General features: G+C 53.6%; 1 protein-coding gene across 5 annotated transcripts in view; it reads left to right on the plus strand.

The window, feature by feature from the left end:
- Positions 1-21,113, plus strand: part of plekhg4b (pleckstrin homology domain containing, family G (with RhoGef domain) member 4B) — a 320,410-nt gene that overhangs the window by 135,288 nt on the left and 164,009 nt on the right. For all 5 annotated transcript variants that reach the window (XM_085989108.1, XM_085989111.1, XM_085989113.1 and 2 more), the window contains exon 3: positions 17,054-17,251. In XM_085989108.1, the coding sequence (XP_085845234.1) occupies positions 17,195-17,251 (57 nt within the window). In that variant the 5' untranslated portion in view covers positions 17,054-17,194. The remainder of the gene's footprint in view (positions 1-17,053; positions 17,252-21,113) is intronic.

Genomic DNA, 21,113 nt, shown 5'->3' on the forward strand with positions numbered 1-21,113 from the left:
TCGTCCAATCTTCGACTTCATTGTCGAACGCTGTGATACTGCCACTCTTCGGCATTTCTGGGTGTGGTTAGACTGGCTTAAAATGGCATCTCCCGCGCTTTCCTTTCTTCCCCGCTGCAGCTTAAAATGGCGTCTCCCGCGCTGCTGCCAATGCCGCTCTCGGCGGTCCTCGTGGCAAATGGCGACGCCCTGTGGGTTTCGTGCGCTGCTGCTGCCAACGCCGCTCTCTCTGGTCCTCGTGGCAATGGCAGCGCCTCGCGTTTTCCTGCGCGCCTCTCTCCCCCGTTGTCGCTGCTTGGCCCTTGGTCACCGGCTGCGCTCTGCTCTCTCTCGTCTCTCTCCCCCGTTGACGCCGCTCGGTCCTGAACACCGGCTGTGCCCTGTGCGCTCTGCCCTCTCTCTCTCTCCCCGTTGACGCTGCTCGGCCTTTTTCTGTGCCGCTCGGTCGGGCTCTAACCCCTCGCTGTCCGGGAAGGGTCTGCGCAGTACCTGTTGCCAGCCCGTTTCGCTGGACCACCGTGACTGGAAAGCCAAGCCTGGCTCTCGACAGCCTCCCCTGCGATGCTGAAATCTCTGCTGGATGACTGGGCGGTTGCCCGTGGTCGACGCCCGTGCTTCTGGACTCGACCTTCTTCCACTGTTCTCCAGGAGCGAATCCCTGGGAGGTGATGCAGAGTTGCAGGTAGGTTCGAATCTACCTCGTCGCCAATGTTAGATCCGTGTATCTTAATGTTGTGTCCTTCAATAATCCGACAACAGACTGCAGGGAACGATTCAACAGGTGTTTACTGAATGAGGGTTACTCTAGAACGAACTGTACAGATCACTACTCAGGGTTTATATACAGGTGTGGTCACTGCCGGTACTACAGTATACAGGAGCTGTAAAAAGTAGTTCTCCCCTTAAAGGTACATAAATTACAGATGTTGCCTGGCCTGCTGAGTTTTTCCAACATTTTCTGTTGTTATTTCAGATTTCCAGCATCTGCAGTATTTTGCTATCAAATCTGTTTTAGTGATGTTGATTGAGAGATAAATATTGGCCAGGACACCAGGGATAATTCCCTTGCTCTTCTTTCAAATAGCACCATGGGATCTTTTACATCCACCTGAGAGAGCAGATCCACCTCAGTTTAACACCTCATCCGAAAGACAGCACCTCTAACAGTGCAGCACTCCCTCAGTATTGTACTGCAGTTTCAGCCTAGATATTTGTGCTCAAGTCCCTGGAGTGGGACTTGAACCCACAACCTTCTGACTCAAAGGTGAGTGTGCTACCCACTGAGCCACAGCTGACACAAAAAAGTGAATCTTTTATAGACTCTGGGCATTGGCAACTTGCAGTCTACTGAAGGCAGGCTTTTGTTGGCAGCAGAATGCTCCTCAGTTCATGGTACAACAGATATACTCCGACACAAAGTTATAGTCAGTACGTATGAGCAGAATGGTGGGGCTGCCCAGTTACAACTGGGTGCTCGGATTTTAGACTTTGAGTCAGTGTCAATGTGGCAGAGAAAAAAAAGTAAAAAAATTGCAAATGCTGGAACTCTGTAATGAAAAATAGAAAATGCTGGAAACACTCAGCAGGTCAGCCAGTATCTGTGGATAGAACAGGGGCAATTTTAACCTCAACTGCCTGTCGGGCAACTGACAAGATCAGGTGCAATGCTGCTTTTACACCTCACCTGACTTTAGTCAACGGGGAGTAATACTGGGCGGGTGTAAAACTGGCACGCCACCCGATCCGATGGGATTCCCACCCGGCGAGGTAGATTAAAATTAACCCCATTGTTTCAGGAGTGGACCCTTCCTCAGAGCTGAGATGTATCAGGGTGTGGCAGGTGTGAAGGAGGATGGGAGGTGGCGGGTGTGCTGAGGGTGGGGATGTGCTGGGGGTGGGGGGGTTTGCTGGGGGTGGGGGGGTGTGCTGGGGGTGGGCGCGTGTGTTGGGGGGTGGTGGGTGTGCTGGGGGTGGTGGGTGTGCTGGGGGTGGGGGTGTGTGCTGAGGGTGGGGGGTGTGCTGGGGGTGGCGGGTGTGCTGGGGGTGGTGGGTGTGCTGGGGTGGGGGATGTGCTGGGGGTGGGGGTGTGCTGGGGGTGGGGGGGTGTGCTGGGGGTGGGGGGGGTGCTGGGGGTGGGGGGGTGTGCTGGGGTGGGTGTGTGCTGAGGGTGGGGGGTGTGCTGCGGGTCGTGGGTGTGCTGGGGGTGGGGGTGTGCTGGGGTGGGGGGGTGTGCTGGGGGTGGGGGGGGTGCTGGGGGTGGGGGGGTGTGCTGGGGTGGTGGGTGTGCTGCGGGTGGGGGTGTGCTGGGGGTGGGGGGGTGCTGGGGGTGGGGGGGTGTGCTGGGGTGGTGGGTGTGCTGGGGTGGTGGGTGTGCTGGGGGTGGGGGGGTGCTGGGGGTGGGGGGGTGTGCTGAGGGTGGGGGGTGTGCTGGGGGTGGGGGTTGTGCTGGGGTGGGCGGGTGTGCTGGGGGTGGGGGGGTGCTGGGGGTGGGGGGGTGTGCTGAGGGTGGGGGGTGTGCTGGGGGTGGGGGTTGTGCTGGGGTGGGCGGGTGTGCTGGGGGTGGCGGGTGTGCTGGGGGTGGTGGGTGTGCTGGGGGTGGGGGGGTGTGCTGGGGGTGGGGGTTGTGCTGGGGTGGTGGGTGTGCTGGGGGTGGTGGGTGTGCTGGGGGTGGGGGGTGTGCTGGGTGTGGTGGGTGTGCTGGGAGTGGGGGGTGTGCTGGGGGTGGGGGTGTGCTGGGGGTGGTGGGTGTGTGCTGGGGGTGGCGGGTGTGCTGGGGGTGGGGGGTGTGCTGGGGGTGGGGGTGTGCTGGGGGTGGTGGGTGTGTGCTGGGGGTGGCGGGTGTGCTGGGGGTGGGGGGTGTGCTGGGGGTGGGGGTGTGTGCTGGGGGTGGGGGGGTGTGCTGGGGGTGGGCGGGTGTGCTGGGGTGGTGGGTGTGCTGGGGGTGGGGGGGTGCTGGGGGTGGGGGGGTGTGCTGAGGGTGGGGGGTGTGCTGGGGGTGGGGGTTGTGCTGGGGTGGGCGGGTGTGCTGGGGGTGGGGGGGTGCTGGGGGTGGGGGGGTGTGCTGAGGGTGGGGGGTGTGCTGGGGGTGGGGGTTGTGCTGGGGTGGGCGGGTGTGCTGGGGGTGGCGGGTGTGCTGGGGGTGGTGGGTGTGCTGGGGGTGGTGGGTGTGCTGGGGGTGGGCGGGTGTGCTGGGGGTGGGCGGGTGTGCTGGGGGTGGGGGGTGTGCTGGGGGTGGCGGGTGTGCTGGGGTGGTGGGTGTGCTGGGGGTGGGGGGGTGTGCTGAGGGTGGGGGGTGTGCTGGGGGTGGGGGTTGTGCTGGGGTGGGCGGGTGTGCTGGGGGTGGCGGGTGTGCTGGGGGTGGCGGGTGTGCTGGGGTGGTGGGTGTGCTGGGGGTGGGCGGGTGTGCTGGGGGTGGGCGGGTGTGCTGGGGGTGGTGGGTGTGCTGGGGGTGGTGGGTGTGCTGGGGGTGGGCGGGTGTGCTGGGGGTGGTGGGTGTGCTGGGGGTGGTGGGTGTGCTGGGAGTGGGGGGTGTGCTGGGGGTGGGGGGTGTGCTGGGGGTGGTGGGTGTGCTGGGGGTGGTGGGTGTGCTGGGGGTGGTGGGTGTGCTGGGGGTGGCGGGTGTGCTGGGGTGGGGGGTGTGCTGGGGGTGGGGGGGTGTGCTGGGGTGGTGGGTGTGCTGCGGGTGGGGGTGTGCTGGGGGTGGGGGGGTGCTGGGGGTGGGGGGGTGTGCTGGTGGTGGGGGTTGTGCTGGGGTGGTGGGTGTGCTGGGGGTGGTGGGTGTGCTGGGGGTGGGGGGTGTGCTGGGTGTGGTGGGTGTGCTGGGAGTGGGGGGTGTGCTGGGGGTGGGGGTGTGCTGGGGGTGGTGGGTGTGTGCTGGGGGTGGCGGGTGTGCTGGGGGTGGGGGGTGTGCTGGGGGTGGGGGTGTGCTGGGGGTGGGGGGGTGTGCTGGGGGTGGGCGGGTGTGCTGGGGTGGTGGGTGTGCTGGGGGTGGGGTGGTGCTGGGGGTGGGGGGGTGTGCTGAGGGTGGGGGGTGTGCTGGGGGTGGGGGTTGTGCTGGGGTGGGCGGGTGTGCTGGGGGTGGGGGGGTGCTGGGGGTGGGGGGGTGTGCTGAGGGTGGGGGGTGTGCTGGGGGTGGGGGTTGTGCTGGGGTGGGCGGGTGTGCTGGGGGTGGCGGGTGTGCTGGGGGTGGCGGGTGTGCTGGGGGTGGTGGGTGTGCTGGGGGTGGGCGGGTGTGCTGGGGGTGGGCGGGTGTGCTGGGGGTGGGGGGTGTGCTGGGGGTGGCGGGTGTGCTGGGGTGGTGGGTGTGCTGGGGGTGGGGGGGTGTGCTGAGGGTGGGGGGTGTGCTGGGGGTGGGGGTTGTGCTGGGGTGGGCGGGTGTGCTGGGGGTGGCGGGTGTGCTGGGGGTGGCGGGTGTGCTGGGGTGGTGGGTGTGCTGGGGGTGGGCGGGTGTGCTGGGGGTGGGCGGGTGTGCTGGGGGTGGTGGGTGTGCTGGGGGTGGTGGGTGTGCTGGGGGTGGGCGGGTGTGCTGGGGGTGGTGGGTGTGCTGGGGGTGGTGGGTGTGCTGGGAGTGGGGGGTGTGCTGGGGGTGGGGGGTGTGCTGGGGGTGGTGGGTGTGCTGGGGGTGGTGGGTGTGCTGGGGGTGGTGGGTGTGCTGGGGGTGGCGGGTGTGCTGGGGTGGGGGGTGTGCTGGGAGTGGGGGGTGTGCCGGGGGTAGTGGCTGTGCTGGGGGTGGTGGGTGTGTCAGGGGGTGGGGGGTGTGCTGGGGGTGGTGGGTGTGCTGGGGGTGGTGGGTGTGCTGGGGGTGGGGGTGTGCTGGGGGTGGCGGGGGTGGCGGGTGTGTCGGGGGTGGCGGGTGTGCCGGGGGTGGGGGGTGTACCAGGGGTGGCGGGTGTGCCGGGGGTAGTGGCTGTGCTGGGGGTGGTGGGTGTGTCAGGGGGTGGCGGGTATGCTGGAGTCCCGATTGTGGATGAGTTGGGAACTCATGTGCCCTGTAAGGTGCAGTGTAACCGTGGCCATCAGATTCCTTCACTTCAGTTGGATGATGCACAGTCCGGACCAATTGCTCAAACATGCCACATGGCCATGCAGTTTAACCTTGGTGCTGTTTTTCTGTGCAGGGGATGGTGCATTTTTGCACAGCGTGTGGGAAACAAAAGATTAACACTTGCTGCTTGATCTGAGAAGGGTAGAAACTGTTCACAAACAGCCTGATAAAAGACACAGGTTTTGTGTGACGGCAGGATTTGAGTGGAGGAGTTCACCGTGCTTCACCACACGCACAACAGGCTCTGTTTTGTTTTGATTATAAAGAATATTGAATGTTTAGAATAAATTGCGACAAGTAAACAGTGTGTGATGATCCGAGGGACACAGGAAGGGCATTGTATTTTCCATTAAAGGGACATTGTCTCCATGGTAATATGTTTGACAGGCCATCTTGTGTTTCTTGACAAACTTATGATTCAATGATGTTGCAAATGAAATGCCACACACTTGTTCTCCTCTCCGAACTAAAGGTGATCGCTTTTTCATTAAATCGTAGCTCCTTTAATTCTTTTTTCTTTTGCTTTCTCCATTCTGCTCCCTAGTTTTCTCCCCTTGGCCCTGGTCTCCTGAAGGCACTGATTAGCCCTCAGGTGATGAGGGCCCTCGCTGACAACAACTTGCACTTGTGTCACACCAAGGGAATTTACAAAGAAACAATGCAAGAAAACAGATCCAGAGGTTAGAGGAAGCGACTTAGAGGCCAGGTTGGGAAGCTTTCTAAAGGAGGACAGAGAATAAGAGAGGTTGAGGGAGGGAGTTCCAATGAGTAGGGCCAAGGCGGCTGGAGACTCTGCCATTGAGGGGTGGGAATCTGTGTTGGGGGATGGAAGGGTTTTCGAGGGGTATTTAGCTGGAGGTGGTTGTTGCGATAGGGAGTTGCAAGGAAGTGGAAGGATCTGATGTCAAGGTCAAAGCTTTTAAATTGGATACATGGGGTGGGGTGGGAACAGGGAAACAGTGCGGGTCAGCAAGGATTGGGGTGATGGTCGAGCAGGGCATAATGTGGGAGAGGATGCAGGCTGCTGCATTTTGGACAAGGTGGAGTTTATGGAGGATGGATGATGGAAGACCAGCAAGCAGAGTGTTGAAGTACAGGGAACTCTCTTTTAACCGGCACCTAAAAAAAAAACCCGGAAACCTCTGTTAACCGGCAAAATTCAGGAGTAGGTTCAGGTAAGTTTTACTTCATATTAGTGGCAGTTCCTGGATCTGTGGCTGTGTAACTGGGGTTCGTGCACTTGTTGCTAAGCAACAGGGATGCTTGGTCTGTGGCCGGAGTTCCTGCACATGTTGCTAAGCAACAGGGAAGCCTGGATTTGTTGCTGTGTACGGAGCTCTCGTACCTTTTAAACTATACCTCTCTGTAATCTGGACTTTTTGATAAACCGGCACCACGCCGGTCCCGTCGGTGCCGGATAATAAAGAGTTTCCTGTAGACAAGTCTGCATGTGATAAAAGTGTCGGTGATGGTTTCAGTAGCCGGGGGAGGGATTGAGATGCGGTGGAGATGGCGATGTTATGGAGGTAGAAGTAAGCAGATTTGATGATGTGAGCTATGAACCTCATTTCAGGGTTGAGCACGATACCAAGGTTGCTATAATAAAAACAAAAAATGCTGGAAATACTCAGCAGGTCAGGCAGCATCTGTGGGGAGAGAAACAGAGTTAACGTTTCAGGTCGGTGACCTTTAGAAAGGACATTGATCTGAAACATTATCTCTGTTTCTCTCGCCACAGATGCTGCCTGACCTGCTGAGTATTTCCAGCATTTTCTGTTTTTATTTCAGATTTCCAGCACCCGCAGTATTTTAATTTTGTCCCAAGGTTGCTTCTCCACTGTGGAGGGCATCACAGCCATGCCGCTCATGTTCACCTGCGATCCTTCAACACGTGTAGGGCTCACTGGACAATGGCCAGGAGTGGGACACCGAGCTACTTTTGCCCCCTCACTACCCCGGGACCCCTGAGACTAGTTGATGTGTCCCCTCACTGCCACACAGGCTGGGACTGAGTTACTGACTCCAACCAGAAACAGCACAAAGTATTGGAACGACAATGCGCCCGTCTGACTGGCCTGTTCTGTGTTTATCTCTCTATGTAAACCTCTCTGCCTCTTCAGTGCCGATTCTGACTGTTGCTGGTTTCATCTGAAGACCAAACTATGATAAAATGTGTAAATAAGTTGGTGGGAATTAAACCCGAAGGCCACATTTCCTTTTGCATACAAATGGCTGATGTGCATCAACATATTCAATCCAGGGGATATTTTTACTTTATTTTTTAAAAGGCCAGTGCGTTTGTTAATGTATTGCCAATTATTTTGTTTTAGTTTAAGGGGCCAATTTACTCCTTTTGGCTCCAAAGCACAAATTAGGGCCCTTGGCATCCACTGATGAATTGTGGGCACATGGGGCAGTGCAGGGCAACACTAAAGTCACACAAGCCTTCATACAGGCGCTTTTATTTCAAAGCAGTATCGTCAGCTCCTAACGTATGGGTACCATTTGGCCAATGCCACCGCCAAGATGGACGCCAGCCATGGCTCAGTGGCAAGCACTCTTGCCCTTGAGTCAGAAGGTCATAGGTTCAAGCCCCACTCCAGAGACTTGAGCACCTAACTAGTCTGACAACCCAATGTAATACCGAGGGAGTGCTGCACTGCCAGAGTTGCTGTCTTTCGGTTGAGATGTTAAACCGAGCTCCTGTCCCCCTCTCGGGTGCACATAAAATATCCATGACACAATTCAAAGAACAGGAGCGTTCTCCCAGTGTCCTGGCCAATATTTATGCCTCAATCGACACCTCGAGGGAGATAGAAACTGGTCATTTACCTCATTGCTGTTTGTGAGATCTTGCTGTGCACAAATTGGCTGCCACATATGCCTAAAACCAACAGTGACACTACTTCACTAGTAACTCACTTTCTGCCGAGCGCTTTGAGACATCCTGAGGATGTAAAAGGTGCTGCGCAAAGACAAGGGGCTAGAAATTCAGCTCCGTAGCACCCGATTTTTTCGGTGCTACGGGTGCTGTTTTGTATTGAAAATGGCGTCTGTACTGCCTGCGCGCACTTCTGGTGTGGGCCGCGCCAGACGCCATTTTGGTGAGGGCGGTAGGGCAGGCGTTAGGAGCGTGCGCCGGAAGCAAGTAGAGTGGGCAGATCGTTACGTCAATCAGCATGCCATGCTGATTTGACGCAAGTGCTGCCATTTTCGTCCTTAACGCCGGAGCTAACGCCCTGTCTTAACCTCGCACAGCTGAACATGCGTTCAGCAGCAGCAAGGACCCACCGCCAGCAATATTGAAAGGGATCAGTAACCACTCTCAGGTTAGTTCCTGATTAATTTCTACTGGCTCTGTGTAAGTTTGTAAAAGTGTTTGGTGATTTCCAGAGTTGTTTAGTGCTGGTGAGGTGACAGGGTTTGGTGCAAGTAGAAAAGGCCTTGGTTCTGACTTCAAGGGCTCAAGGAGGCAATCAGCACATCCTGTCTCTGGTTGGGCTGTCCATGATTGCCTCATTCGACTATGCTTCCAATGAACACAACTTTAAATCCCCATTTTACAATAGTCCCACACCTTACCATCCCTCTGTTCTGGACCATCACAGCGTCCTCTTGGCCACAATGTTGAAATAAAAGCCACCACAAAGCAAACTTTCCAATCCAACTTTATACATCAAGCCATCCAATATTACAGAACAAAGTCAACTAATCACCCTTGTGCATTCCCTTAGTGCCTGTCTTCCGTGTGCCTTTGCCTGTCCTAGTGCTCCTATGCAATGCTACCTCAGTGGCTGCAGCATAGCTGGTGAAAGGCTGCTGACTTTCGGTGGGGGAGATTGCAGATGGCCGAGCACCTCTGGGCCTAGAAGGCCTGAATTTAGACTGCACCACCTCGGCGTGGGCGGCAACAGTCTGGGCTGGCTGGCTGACAGGCAACAGCAAGAGCCCTGGCGGAGTGGCAATGGCGAGAGTATGAATGCTGTCATCCTGAGAGAGAACAGCAGGTTCACGCTCCACGGAGCCATTGCCACTCCCCAGGGGTAGTGCCTCAGCAGTCCTAGTAATCTGCTGGAGTATAGACTGCTGGACTGCTGTGACACCCTGCAAGCCCCTTTCCACACTGGTTACCGCAGCCACGATGGCAGCAGCCTGAGCTTGCGTGGTGTGATGAAATATTCCATTCATCACTCATCAGTATTTCTCTGCCTGTGACTGTGGTTGGTTTCAGTTTCATTTCCATTGTATTGTACTGTGTGTAGGGCTCCGCCCATACCTGGCTCCTATGTAAGCTGGCCCAGCCTGCAGCACATCCAGTACGGCAGACCTCTGGATGGAAGATACATTCTCCTCTGTGTGTTACCTTCTAAGTCAATAAAAGCCTTGTTTTGTTTCGCTAACATCGAGTCTCGGATTTATTGAGGCACATCAATTTTATTGACTTAATTTTCAACACAATGGATCAACTCTTGAAACCCGAACGTTTGGATTTGGACCAGCATGCTTCGGACGCATCGGCACGCTTCGGACACTGGTTTATGTGTATGGAATTCTTCCTGGACAATTCCGCAGCCGTCAAAGACGCTACGGACGCTGCGAGTATGAAACTCGGAATTCTGCGGAATTGGGTAAGCCACCGGGTTTACCCCCTCATCCAAGACGCCGACACGTACCCGGCCGCCTGCGACATCTTAAAGGCGCATTACCATCAGCCTACGAATGAGGTGTATGCTAGGCATCTGCTCGCTACTCGCGCACAGCGACCTGGGGAATCGGTGGAGGAGTTCCTAGGCACCCTGAAAATGCTTGGCAAAGACTGCAAGTGCCAAGATGTAAAAGCCGCAGTGTACACTGACGAGCTTGTTCGCGATGCCTTTATCACAGGCCTCAGCTCCACTTACATCTGGCAGAGACTGCTGGAAAAAACGGGATTGGACCTGAAACAGGCTGCGGACACAGCACGATCCCTGGATGTGGCCCAGAGAAACTCGGACGCCTACTCTTCAGCCCGCGCCGTCCATGCCGCCACGTGTGCACCAAGGGCGCCGCCATCTTGGAAGGCATCTTCCCCGCCCGGCAGCCCAACACCGTCAGGTCCCCGCTCTCCCCCCAGAAGCCCTACGACAGCCGCGACGCGTCGGGGACCCAACTGCTACTTCTGCGGGCAGCCGAAGCACACCAGAAACCTGTGCCCGGCGAAAGGCACCACCTGCTTTAAGTGCGGTAAGAAGGGGCACTTCGGGAAGGTGTGCAGAGGGAACCCCGCCGGAAAACCCGCCACCGCCGCGTGTGCGCCGTGGGAGCGGCCATCTTGGACGCCATCTTGCCCGACCTCGTGGGGTCCGCCATCTTGTGAGCAGACAGCGTGGACGCCATCTTGTCTCGATCAGGGCCCTACAGTGGCATCGGTCACAGTGGACCAGACCAGGCCGCACCCGCTATCCAAATCAATGGTGGACATCGAGGTAAACGGGTGCAGGGTTAAATGTTTAATTGACAGTGGAAGCACGGAGAGTTTTATCCACCCTGAACTGGTACAACAACTCTCCCTAAAGGTGGTCCCTACTCGGGGTACCATCTCTATGGCTGATAAAACCCAGACATCGACCATTATGGGTTACTGCACGGTACAATTGTCTGTTAACGGAACTGTATACGATAATTTTAAAGTATTAATCATGAAGAATCTATGTGCGAGCATGATCTTGGGCCTGGATTTCCAGTGCTACCACCAAAGCATCACGCTCAATTACGGTGGGTCCCAGCCGCCCCTCACAGTGTGCGGTCTGGCTACCCTGAAGGTAAAGCCGCCTTCGCTATTCGTGAACCTTACCCCTAACTGCCGGCCAATAGCGACCAAAAGCAGGAGGTACAGCTGGGAGGACAGGCGGTTTATCGCGACCGAGGTAGACAGGCTCCTGAAAGAGCGCATTATTGAACGCAGCAATAGCCCGTGGCGCGCCCAAGTGGTGGTGGTAAGGGGTAGCGAGAAGAAACGGATGGTGATCGACTATAGCCAAACGATCAACAGGTACACCCAACTAGACGCCTACCCGCTACCCCGCATATCAGAAATGGTGAACCAAATCGTCCAATACCGGGTGTTCTCCACCATCGACCTCAAGTCAGTGTACCACCAGCTCCCTATCAGACCAGAGGACCGCCCGTACACCGCCTTCAAGGCGAACGGACGCCTCTACCAATTCCTCAGAGTCCCCTTTGGGGTGACGAATGGGGTCTCGGTCTTCCAGAGGGAGATGGATCGCATGGTCGATGACCACCACTTGCAGGCAACCTTCCCCTACCTCGACAACGTCACCATCTGCGGTCACAACCAGCAGGATCATGACTCGAACCTCGAGAGGTTCCTGAAAACCGCACAAAAACTCAACCTCACCTACAACGAGGGCAAGTGCGTTTACAACACCACGTGCCTCTGCATACTAGGCAGCGTGGTGGAGAATGGGGAAATCGGACCAGACCCCGACCGATTGCGCCCCCTACGGGAGCTGCCCCTGCCCAACACTCCCAAAGCCCTGAAAAGGTGCCTGGGGTTATTTTCTTATTATTCCCAATGGGTCCCCAACTACTCCGACAAAGCCCGCCCCCTCTTGAAAGCATCCTCTTTTCCGCTCTCTGCGGAGGCCCATGCCGCCTTCAAAAGCATTAAGCAGGATATTGAGCGGGCCACGCTACAGGCAGTGGACGAGAACACTCCCTTTCAAGTGGAAAGTGATGCGTCTGACTTTGCCTTGGCGGCCACCCTCAACCAGGCGGGGCGGCCCGTAGCTTTCTTCTCGAGGACCCTCCAAGGGCCCGAGATCAGACACTCCTCCGTAGAAAAGGAGGCCCAAGCCATCGTGGAGGCAGTGCGCCACTGGCGCCACTACCTAGCCGGCAAACGCTTCACCCTACTTACCGACCAGCGGTCGGTAGCGTTTATGTTCAATAATAAACAGAGGGGGAAGATTAAAAATGATAAGATTCTTAGGTGGCGGATCGAGCTCTCCACCTTCGATTATGACATCATTTACCGGCCAGGGGCCCTTAACGAATCCCCCGACGCCCTCTCACGAGGGATGTGTGCCAGCGCCACCGGGGATCGGCTACAGACCCTCCACAACGACCTCTGCCACCCAGGAGTCACGCGGCTGTTCCACTTCATAAAGTCCCGCAACTTACCCTACTCGATTGAGGAAGTTCGGTCCCTGACCAGGAACTGTCGCACTTGCGCTGAGTGCAAGCCTCGGTTCTACCGCCCAGATAGAGCCCACTTAATCAAAGCTACACGGCCCTTTGAGCGGCTCAGCTTAGATTTCAAGGGCCCCCTCCCATCCGCCGACCGCAATGTTTACTTCCTGAACATTGTGGACGAATACTCTCGTTTCCCATTCGCCTTCCCCTGCCCAGACATGACCAGCGCCACGGTCATTAAATGCCTCAACAGCCTGTTCTGCCTGTTCGGTATGCCGAGCTACATCCATACGGATAGGGGGGCGTCCTTCATGAGTGAAGAGCTACGCCAGTACATGCTGTCCAAGGGGATCGCCACGAGCCGTACCACCAGCTACAACCCCCGGGTAACGGTCAAGCGGAGCGAGAGAACGGGACAGTATGGAAAGCAGTCACTCTAGCTCTAAGGACCAAAGGCCTCCCTATCTCCCGCTGGCAGGAAGTCCTCCCAGATGTGCTCCATTCGATACGGTCGCTATTGTGTACTGCCACTAATGCCACGCCTCACGAGCGAATGTTTGTCTTTCCCCGGAAATCCACCTCAGGCGTATCCATGCCGTCATGGCTCTCCACCCCAGGTCCGGTATTCGTGCGAAGGCATGTGAGGGGCCACAAGACGGACCCTCTCGTGGAGTCAGTGCACCTACTCCACGCCAACCCCCAATACGCGTATGTCCGGCACGCCGACGGAAGGGAGGACACCGTGTCCATAAAAGACGTCGCCCCAGCCGGTAACGACAACAACCACGACAACAGCAGCAACAACGACCACAGCAACTCTTACCCACCCACTACTCTTTCATCACCCCCGGAAGAACATCGACCAATGGTACCCCCACCAACTACCCCTTCAACAACCCTGGCGGCACCCCCGGCAGAGACCCAGGAGGCCACCGGGGACACCCAGCCGACACCCACGGCACCACAACAGCCACGTCGGTCGCAGAGGACTATCAAACCCCCGAACAGACTAAATCTATAGAAGGGGTGAATGTGATGAAATATTCCATTCATCACTCATCAGTATTTCTCTGCCTGCGACTGTGGTTGGCTTCAGTTTCATTTCCATTGTATTGTACTGTGTGTAGGGCTCCGCCCATACCTGGCTCCTATGTAAGCTGGCCCAGCCTGCAGCACATCCAGTACGGCAGACCTCTGGATGGAAGATACATTCTCCTCTGTGTGTTACCTTCTAAGTCAATAAAAGCCTTGTTTTGTTTCGCTAACATCAAGTCTCGGATTTATTGAGGCACATCACGTGGCAGTAAGCTGAGCTTGCATGACAGAATTATGAGCTTCCGCTGCAGTACTCAGGTGCTGGGTGGCTTCTGCTGCAATGGAAGCTGAGACATTGGCCATCAGATGCTGCATCATGGTTGGACCCACAAGTGCGCTAATGCAGTTGGCCATCACTTCCATGCTGGAATCATGGGCTCCAAGTTATGCGCAAAGCCCTGTGCAAGGTTGGTGCCGGATTCCTCTATGCTCCTTGACATTGCACTCAGGCTTTCTGGCAGGCCTGCCGTTGCACCTAGCACTTCATTGTGCATAAACATCAGCATTCTTCTTTAGGCCGCCCCATCAAAGTCCTTATCTGAGTCCTCTGCAGCAGAACTCGTGTGCGACCTCGTCCTCCAGGGAGCTGGCACCTGCGCCACCCTTTCCCCCCTGCCCTAGCTGCAAGCCACTCATGTCCGATGTCTCACCTCATGCAGATCCTGTCTCTAACCTATCCTCTAAAATATGCGGAGTGTCAGTAGCTGAGCAGTTGGCAGCGTGTGAAATTGAGTGATGGTGCTGTGTCTTCATCATCAGTGCCTTGGTGCTCTTCTGTTTCGTGCTCCTCCACCAGGGCCTGGCCAGGTGGCAGTTCTTGGCTATCTGAAAGGAGAAAGTCATAAGGGTAGGGTTGTGGTGAGGGGAGGGTGGGAAAGCAAGAGATGCATGCTTACACCATGTGCAGCTTGTAAATCAGAAGAGATTGTAGGATGAGGGAAGTGGGATGTGAGAAGGAGGGTTACGTATGAGGATACCGTTAGCTTGTATTGCTTCAACCCCGGTGCTGGCCATGGGCTCAGCGATGGCCCTCCCAATAATGGCCAACACCATCTCCTCCATCGGGGTGATATTATGTAGGCGCGCCTGTCCCCCTCCGGTTAGGTCCTGCTGCCTCCTGTTGTGAGCCACCTTCTCCTGCAAGAGAACGGGAAGTGTGTCAGTGAGTGCAGTGCACGGTGTTTGGGTGATATGCCTGTCATGGTTGAATAGCTGACAGTGTGTGCAAGCTGTGAAATGTGGGTGTGAGGCTTGCAGCTGTGGTAAGTGTGAGAGGGTGAGGTGAAGCTCTGAATGTGAGGTATGAGTCGTGTTTGGTAGAGATTGTTGGTAGGTGGGTGATGGGGGTGTGGTGCATTGAGCCGTGTGTGAGACTAGTTGTGTAGATTGTAGGATATGGCAGTTGAAGATGAATTCACTGACTTTGACCACTCGTGTGAGGTTATTAAACTTCTTCCTGCACTGCATTCAGGTCCTCGGGGCTACACTGCTGGCATTGACCACCACGGCTATCTGCTCCCATTGCCTTTTCCGCATTTGCCCGGTGGGCCTCCTGGCTCCCTGTGGAAACAGGAGCTCTGTCCTCATGTTCACCTCCTGCACCAAGGCCTCCAGTGCTGCATCGGAGTGAGCACGCTCTCTCCCCTGTTGTGACACCTGTAGTACTTTTTGCTGCTCTGACTCTGTTCCCCAGCCAGTTGAATCACCTGCTGCAGGTAGAATGCACCTCCCCTTGAAGAGGTGCTGACTGTCTTTAAGAAGTGCAGGCTAGCTTTAATTGGTCCTAGCCTTGCAAGAACGTGGGACCCCTGCTGAGCGTCAGCCACTCAACAGCACGCTCAGCGCTGGGCTGAAAGCCACAATCATGTCAGTCAGCAGGCAGCATGAAGTTAGAGTGATGCCTGCATTACTTTGAACGGGTAAGGGTTGATCCCGAATTACGAACCCCGCGCCTGTTTTCTGGGGCAAACCAGTTTCTAGCCAAAGTTCGTTCTTTCTTTGTTTTAGTGAATCCTATTGTTACATATTCATCTTCCTATAATAAACCTTTCCTCTGGGTGCTGCTACACCTCCGTTATCACCCTGCTGAGAATTCAAGCACGCATAAAATGAAGCTTCCACAAGCACCATTTTGGCTTTCGCTGTATTCATGACTCTTCGCCCCACCTTACTTTTCATTCTGATTCCCGTGCCGCTTTGACATTGGTGACTAAATGCCACGAATGACCTGCCAGATATAAGCATTGGTTGCCGTGGCAGGTGCTACAGGTTGTAAAACAGCCAATTGCGAAGCCCTCACTATTATTTTGAGGTCAGCCAATGCAGCTTTGGAGGACCGTCTCTATTTTGCTCCCAAGGACATCTGTCGCCCATCTTCAGCCTCCAGGTTCGGCCTGCTAATCTGTGCAGTTCCCGACTTGGCCTTCAGATTAGATAAGTCGGCATTTCCCAGGTTCCCAGCTTGGTCCCCTTCCTTCAATTCAATTCAATTCAATTCAATTCAATTTTATTTGTCATATATGTAGCAGACGTGTGTACTGCACAATGAAATGTGGTCATTGGTTGGTTGGTTGGTTGCCAAGTTGGCCAAATCTATGTTCCTGCCACAAACTCCGTTCTCTAGCCAATGCCTCCATCCGTCTCCCTGGCCATTGTCTGAGGTGCAACCAGACCATTCGTAACCTTGGTGTCCTATTTGACCCTGAAGTGGGCTTCCAACCACATATCCATTCCTTCAACAAGACTGCCTAATTCCACCTCTGTAACATCACCTGTCTCTCTCTGCCCCTGCCTCAGCTCACCTGTTGCTGAAACCCTCACCTCCATGCCTTTGCTACCTCTAGATTTGACTATTCCAATACTCTCCTGATGGCCTCCCATTTTCCACCCTCCATAAACTTGAGCTTATACAAAACTCTGCTGCCCGTGTCCTAACTCACCATGTCCCGTTCACCCACTACCCCTGTGCTCGCTGACCTACACTGGCTCCCAGTCCGGCAACGCCTCAATTTTAAAATTCTCATCCTTGTGTTCAAATCCATCCAGGGCCTCGCCCCTCCCTATCTCTGTAACCTCCTCCAGCTCTACAACCATCAGAGATCTCTGTGTTCTTCCAATTCTGGCCTCTAGCTCATCCCCGATTTTAATTGCTCCACCATTGGCACCTGTGCTTTCAGCTGCCTTGGCCCTAAGCTCCCTCCCTAAACCTCCCCGCCTCTCTCTCCTCCTTGAAGACGCTCCTTAAAACCTAGCTCTCTGACCAATTTTGGTCACCTGTCTTAATATTTTCTTAATGTGGCTCGGTGTCAAATTTTGTAAAATAACGCTCCTGTGAAGCACCTTGGGACGTTTTACAATGTTAAAGACGCGCCATAAATGCAAGTTGGTTGTTTATCATCTGGTTAAAAAGTGTAACACGGAATGCAGCCTGCAAGCATATCCTCCTCCTCGGCTGAAGCAGGCTGTGATCCCGTTTGTGCATTTTTTTTTTGTGTGGCAGGGATGAGCTTTGGCTTCCTGCTGGGCAAGGTTACACTGAGTGTTTAAAAAGTTTGAGAATAAGAGGAGGAAGTTGCATCAGTATGCATAATGAGAGCCCAGGAGTGCCGTGGCTGGTTCACCAAACTCTCAGTTTTGCAGCTTCCTCCCAGCACAATTCCACTCTAGTCCTTGAGAGACATTTGTTGCTCTCTTTAATTGGGGGTGTTTATGTTCTTATAGGTGGAAAATGTAAAAAAGAGAGAGAGAGCAACTAGAGAAATGACAAGAGATTTTTGCAACTGGCAATGAAAAAGATACTGGAACAGAGCATGCAGTGGATTTTATGTTGTTTTGCGGCATTAGGTGCTGAACCTGTTTAACATGACTCACAGATCAGCAGCACCAAAGACCAGAACTGATAATCATTTGAGCATAAAGGTACGTGGAATAATAATATGATAAAAGAGTGCGAAAGTTAAACTTGAAAGCAAAACTGCAAGAGTCTGGCGTTCTCAATAGTACTCTCAACAACAGATGATAAAGTGAGTTAAGTTGTTCATTTTCCTTTGTTTGGTGTTTATTGCTTTGTGACAATGCACAGCGTTGCTATCGAATGTTGGGGCAGCCTTTATCAAAAGGAACAAAGATAAATATATTATTTTGGGCGATGCTGTTAACCACAACTCTTCCTTGCCTATTTAAGCATCGCTCAGCTCACACTTATACCTCCTGGTTCACAATATAAACTATATTCCACTACAGTCTTGTGAGTATAATGGCAAATGAGAAGCGTGACTTGTTGACTTGGGGAAGCATGTTTCAGGACAATGTCACACTTTGCTCACTACTAGAATTAAAAAAAATACCTTTAATGACTTTGATATATGTTCTTTTGGTACTTTCTTTACTGCAGAATCGAGTCACTTGGTGAAGCGAGGGTTAAAGTCAGTTGTGAGTTTGCGAGCATGGGAGAGTTTTTAGAGAGTGCTGTTTGTGTTTGTGTTTGTGTTTGTGCTTGTGCTTGGCAGCGAGATGCTTTTCCCCAGTGAATTCTGACCGGGAAGCTGACCTGAAAGAATTCCCGGAGTACCCAGGACTAGCTCCTCCCCGGGTTCCTCCACTCAAATTAACTTAAAGTAAACCAAACCAAAGTTCACCCATCAGGAAGAGCAACACAGCAACGAAGATATGTTTGGACACAGCTGCCATAAAGTGGGAGTTGATTCAAAGACCAAAAAGATGACAGGCTCTTAATGGTTGACTTGCTGGCTTGTCTTGACTCTAGTCCGGCCACAGCACTCTCTAAACTTTGCTGTGTGCCGCCACTTTTATACTGGCTGTGTTTTAGTTTCGATTCTGGGAGACTGGCATCGACAGCTGACCCGCTCGCTGTTTGTACAACAACAACAACTTGCATTTATATAGCACCTTTAATGTAGTAAAACATCCCCAAAGCGCTTCACAGGAGATATCAAATAAAAATTGACACTGAGCCACATAATGAGCTATTAGGATAGGTGGTCAAAGAGGTAGGTTTTAAGGAGACTCTTAAAGGAGGAGAGAGAGGTGGAGAGGTTTAGGGAGGGCATTCCAGATCTTACGGCCTAGGCAGCTGAAGGCACGGCCATCAATAGTGGGGAGAAGGAAGTCGGGGATGCACAAGAGGCCAGAATTGGAGGAATACAGTGATCTCCGAGGGTTGTAGGGATGGAGGAGGTTACAGAGATAGGGAGGGGTGAGGCCATAGAGAATGTGAACACAAGGATGAGAATTTTTAAATATGAAAGAATCAGGAGCTGGCACATGGATATTGGTCCACACAGGCACAGGAGGAGGCCATTCAGCTCCTTGGGCCTATTACATAGGCACAGGAGGAGGCCATTCAGCTCCTTGGGCCTATTACACAGGCACAGGAGGAGGCCATTCAGCTCCTTGGGCCTATTACATAGGCACAGGAAGAGGCCATTCAGCCCCTCCAACCTGTTACATAGGCACAGGAGGAGGCCATTTGGTCCCTCGAGCCTGATACATAGGCACAGGAGAAGGCCGTTCTTCCCCTTGTGCCTGACAAATAGGAACAGGAGTAGGCCATTTAGCCCCTCAAGCCTGCCATGCCATTCAATGTCATAGCTGATCTGTATCTCAACTCTATTTCACCACTTTCTTAAGGCCAACTAGCGATGGGCAATAAATGCCGGCCTTGTCAGCGATGCCCAAATCCAAAGAATGAATAAAAAAAAGACATGTATGTGTGTATATATTGTCCTCTCCTCTTCTAACAGAGGTGACTCAAGCTAGAGTATGCCTCTTGCCCTCTCTTTTGAGACAAGTTTTTTGTAGCCTTATTTGGAGATTTTATTTGCATCCAATTGGCGAGTTTATCTTGAACCCAACCAATTCTGCATGTGCTTGCTGCCGGTGCCGGCCAATTCACTCCCTTTACCAGTGGCAACAGAAATCTACCTACACGTGCAAGTTTACGCGTGTGCAGTTGTGGTCAACCTTTCATTTCTGGCCACTGGGAGCTAGTTGGACAAGATCTGTACAGGACAGCGATGCGAAATCCAGGGGCAGCAAAATGCCCTTTACCTTGCTGTATTGCTCTGGGCACGAGGCAAACCGCCTCTTGGCTCATTTAATTTACTGATGGTGTCAGGCGTGCCAGTATGGCGAAGGCTGGATGAAACTATTAACTGTTCCCCGGCAGGACACGTCTCTTCTTACAGACGTCATGGGCTCCAGTAAATGCTGAAGAGCTCGTAGACTTGGTTGGAAGTTTGGACACTGCAATCTCTTCAGGATTTGAGTCTGCTGATTTTGATCTGCACACACCTTTTCCCAGAAGTGCTTTTTGCCCAGTGTTTACTGTGCAGAGTCCAGTGTGTTCTGACAAGCTCTAATTGATGCTAAGAGCTGTAGCACACTCAATTTGATTTAAACGATCACTTTGAAGTCTTTCTTCCCTCCTGTCCAAATTCTTCAACGTAAGAATGTTGTTGCACTGTTCTGTTTTTTGCAGATCCACACTCGGTTTTAGCGTTTGGTAAAGACGTTTTTACACTGACGCTTGCTTAATTTGCGTTCAAGGAGACTAACATCCCTGAAAAAGCTTTCCGCCTTTCCACCGCTAAATAATTCTGTCATTGGGATCAGTGAGCTGAATTGAGCAGCGGAAATGTGGGAAGCAGTCTCCTGGAGACGGAGCTAAACAAACGGCAATGTAAAAACGTCTTTAAAAAGAAATTGCGAGCTATGACCTGGGAGCAGTGTCAGCCATGGCTCAGTGGGTCGCACACTTGCCTCTGAGTCAGAAGGTTGTGGGTTCAAGTCCCACTCCAGCGGACCTTGAGCACAAATATCCAGGCTGACACTCCAGTGCAGTGCTGAGGGAGTGCTGCACTGTCGGAGGTTCCATCTTTCGGATGAGACGTTTAAACCGAGGCCCCGTCTGCTCTCTCAGATGGCATAAAAGACCCCAAGGCACTATTTCGAAGAAGAGCAGGGGAGATACCCCTGGTGTCCTGGCCAATATTTATCACTCAACCAACATCACTAAAACAGATTATCTGGTCATTATTACATTGCTGTTTGTGGGACCTTGCTGTGTGCAAATTGGCTGCCACGTTTCCCACATTACAACAGTGACTCCACTTCAAAGAGAAATTCATTGGCTGTAAAGCGCTTTGAGACGTCCGGTGGTCGTGAAAGGCGCTATATAAATGCGTACAGGTTAAGAGGGATGATTTTAGCAGGGAGCCAAATTACAGGCATTGCATCCCCAAGATCCAAGCTACACAAACAAGCACTCAGTGTAAGATTGACGTGTTACTAAGTTTGATTTACCCGTGTGTGGAATTAAAAGCGAAAAAACTCCATCTCTTTCGTACACTGTACGTGAGTGGATAGTAAATCAGGAGAACAAGAGAGATCACTTTCAGCAACCATGGGACTTATAAAATACGAAACATTGTCAAAATTTGAGAGAGGCCCAATTTGCTTTATAAAGACGTAAGACAAAGAAATCACTGTTTTCATTGGCTCTGTAATGGGCCACACACACAACAGAAGACAGTGCGGCATAATTGTTTGACACACTGTATGGTTGACTGTGTGTGAACCGTGTGCTTTCTCACATCTAGAAGCCTTGAATTATCTCTCGCTGCGATTTTTCTCTCCTCAGTATGTTGAGTTTCTGTGCCTGCTGTGTAATGTGATATGAGTAATGTCTCGCTCAGTGGGAGAGACTTTCAACTGCTGGCCGCCCCGGTTCTCGCCTGAAAAAACAAGCAACCGACAGTGG

This window comes from Somniosus microcephalus, chromosome 5, assembly GCF_052327205.1.
Source record: "Somniosus microcephalus isolate GS21.2 chromosome 5, FLI_Smic_1.0, whole genome shotgun sequence".
NCBI lineage: Eukaryota > Metazoa > Chordata > Chondrichthyes > Squaliformes > Somniosidae > Somniosus > Somniosus microcephalus.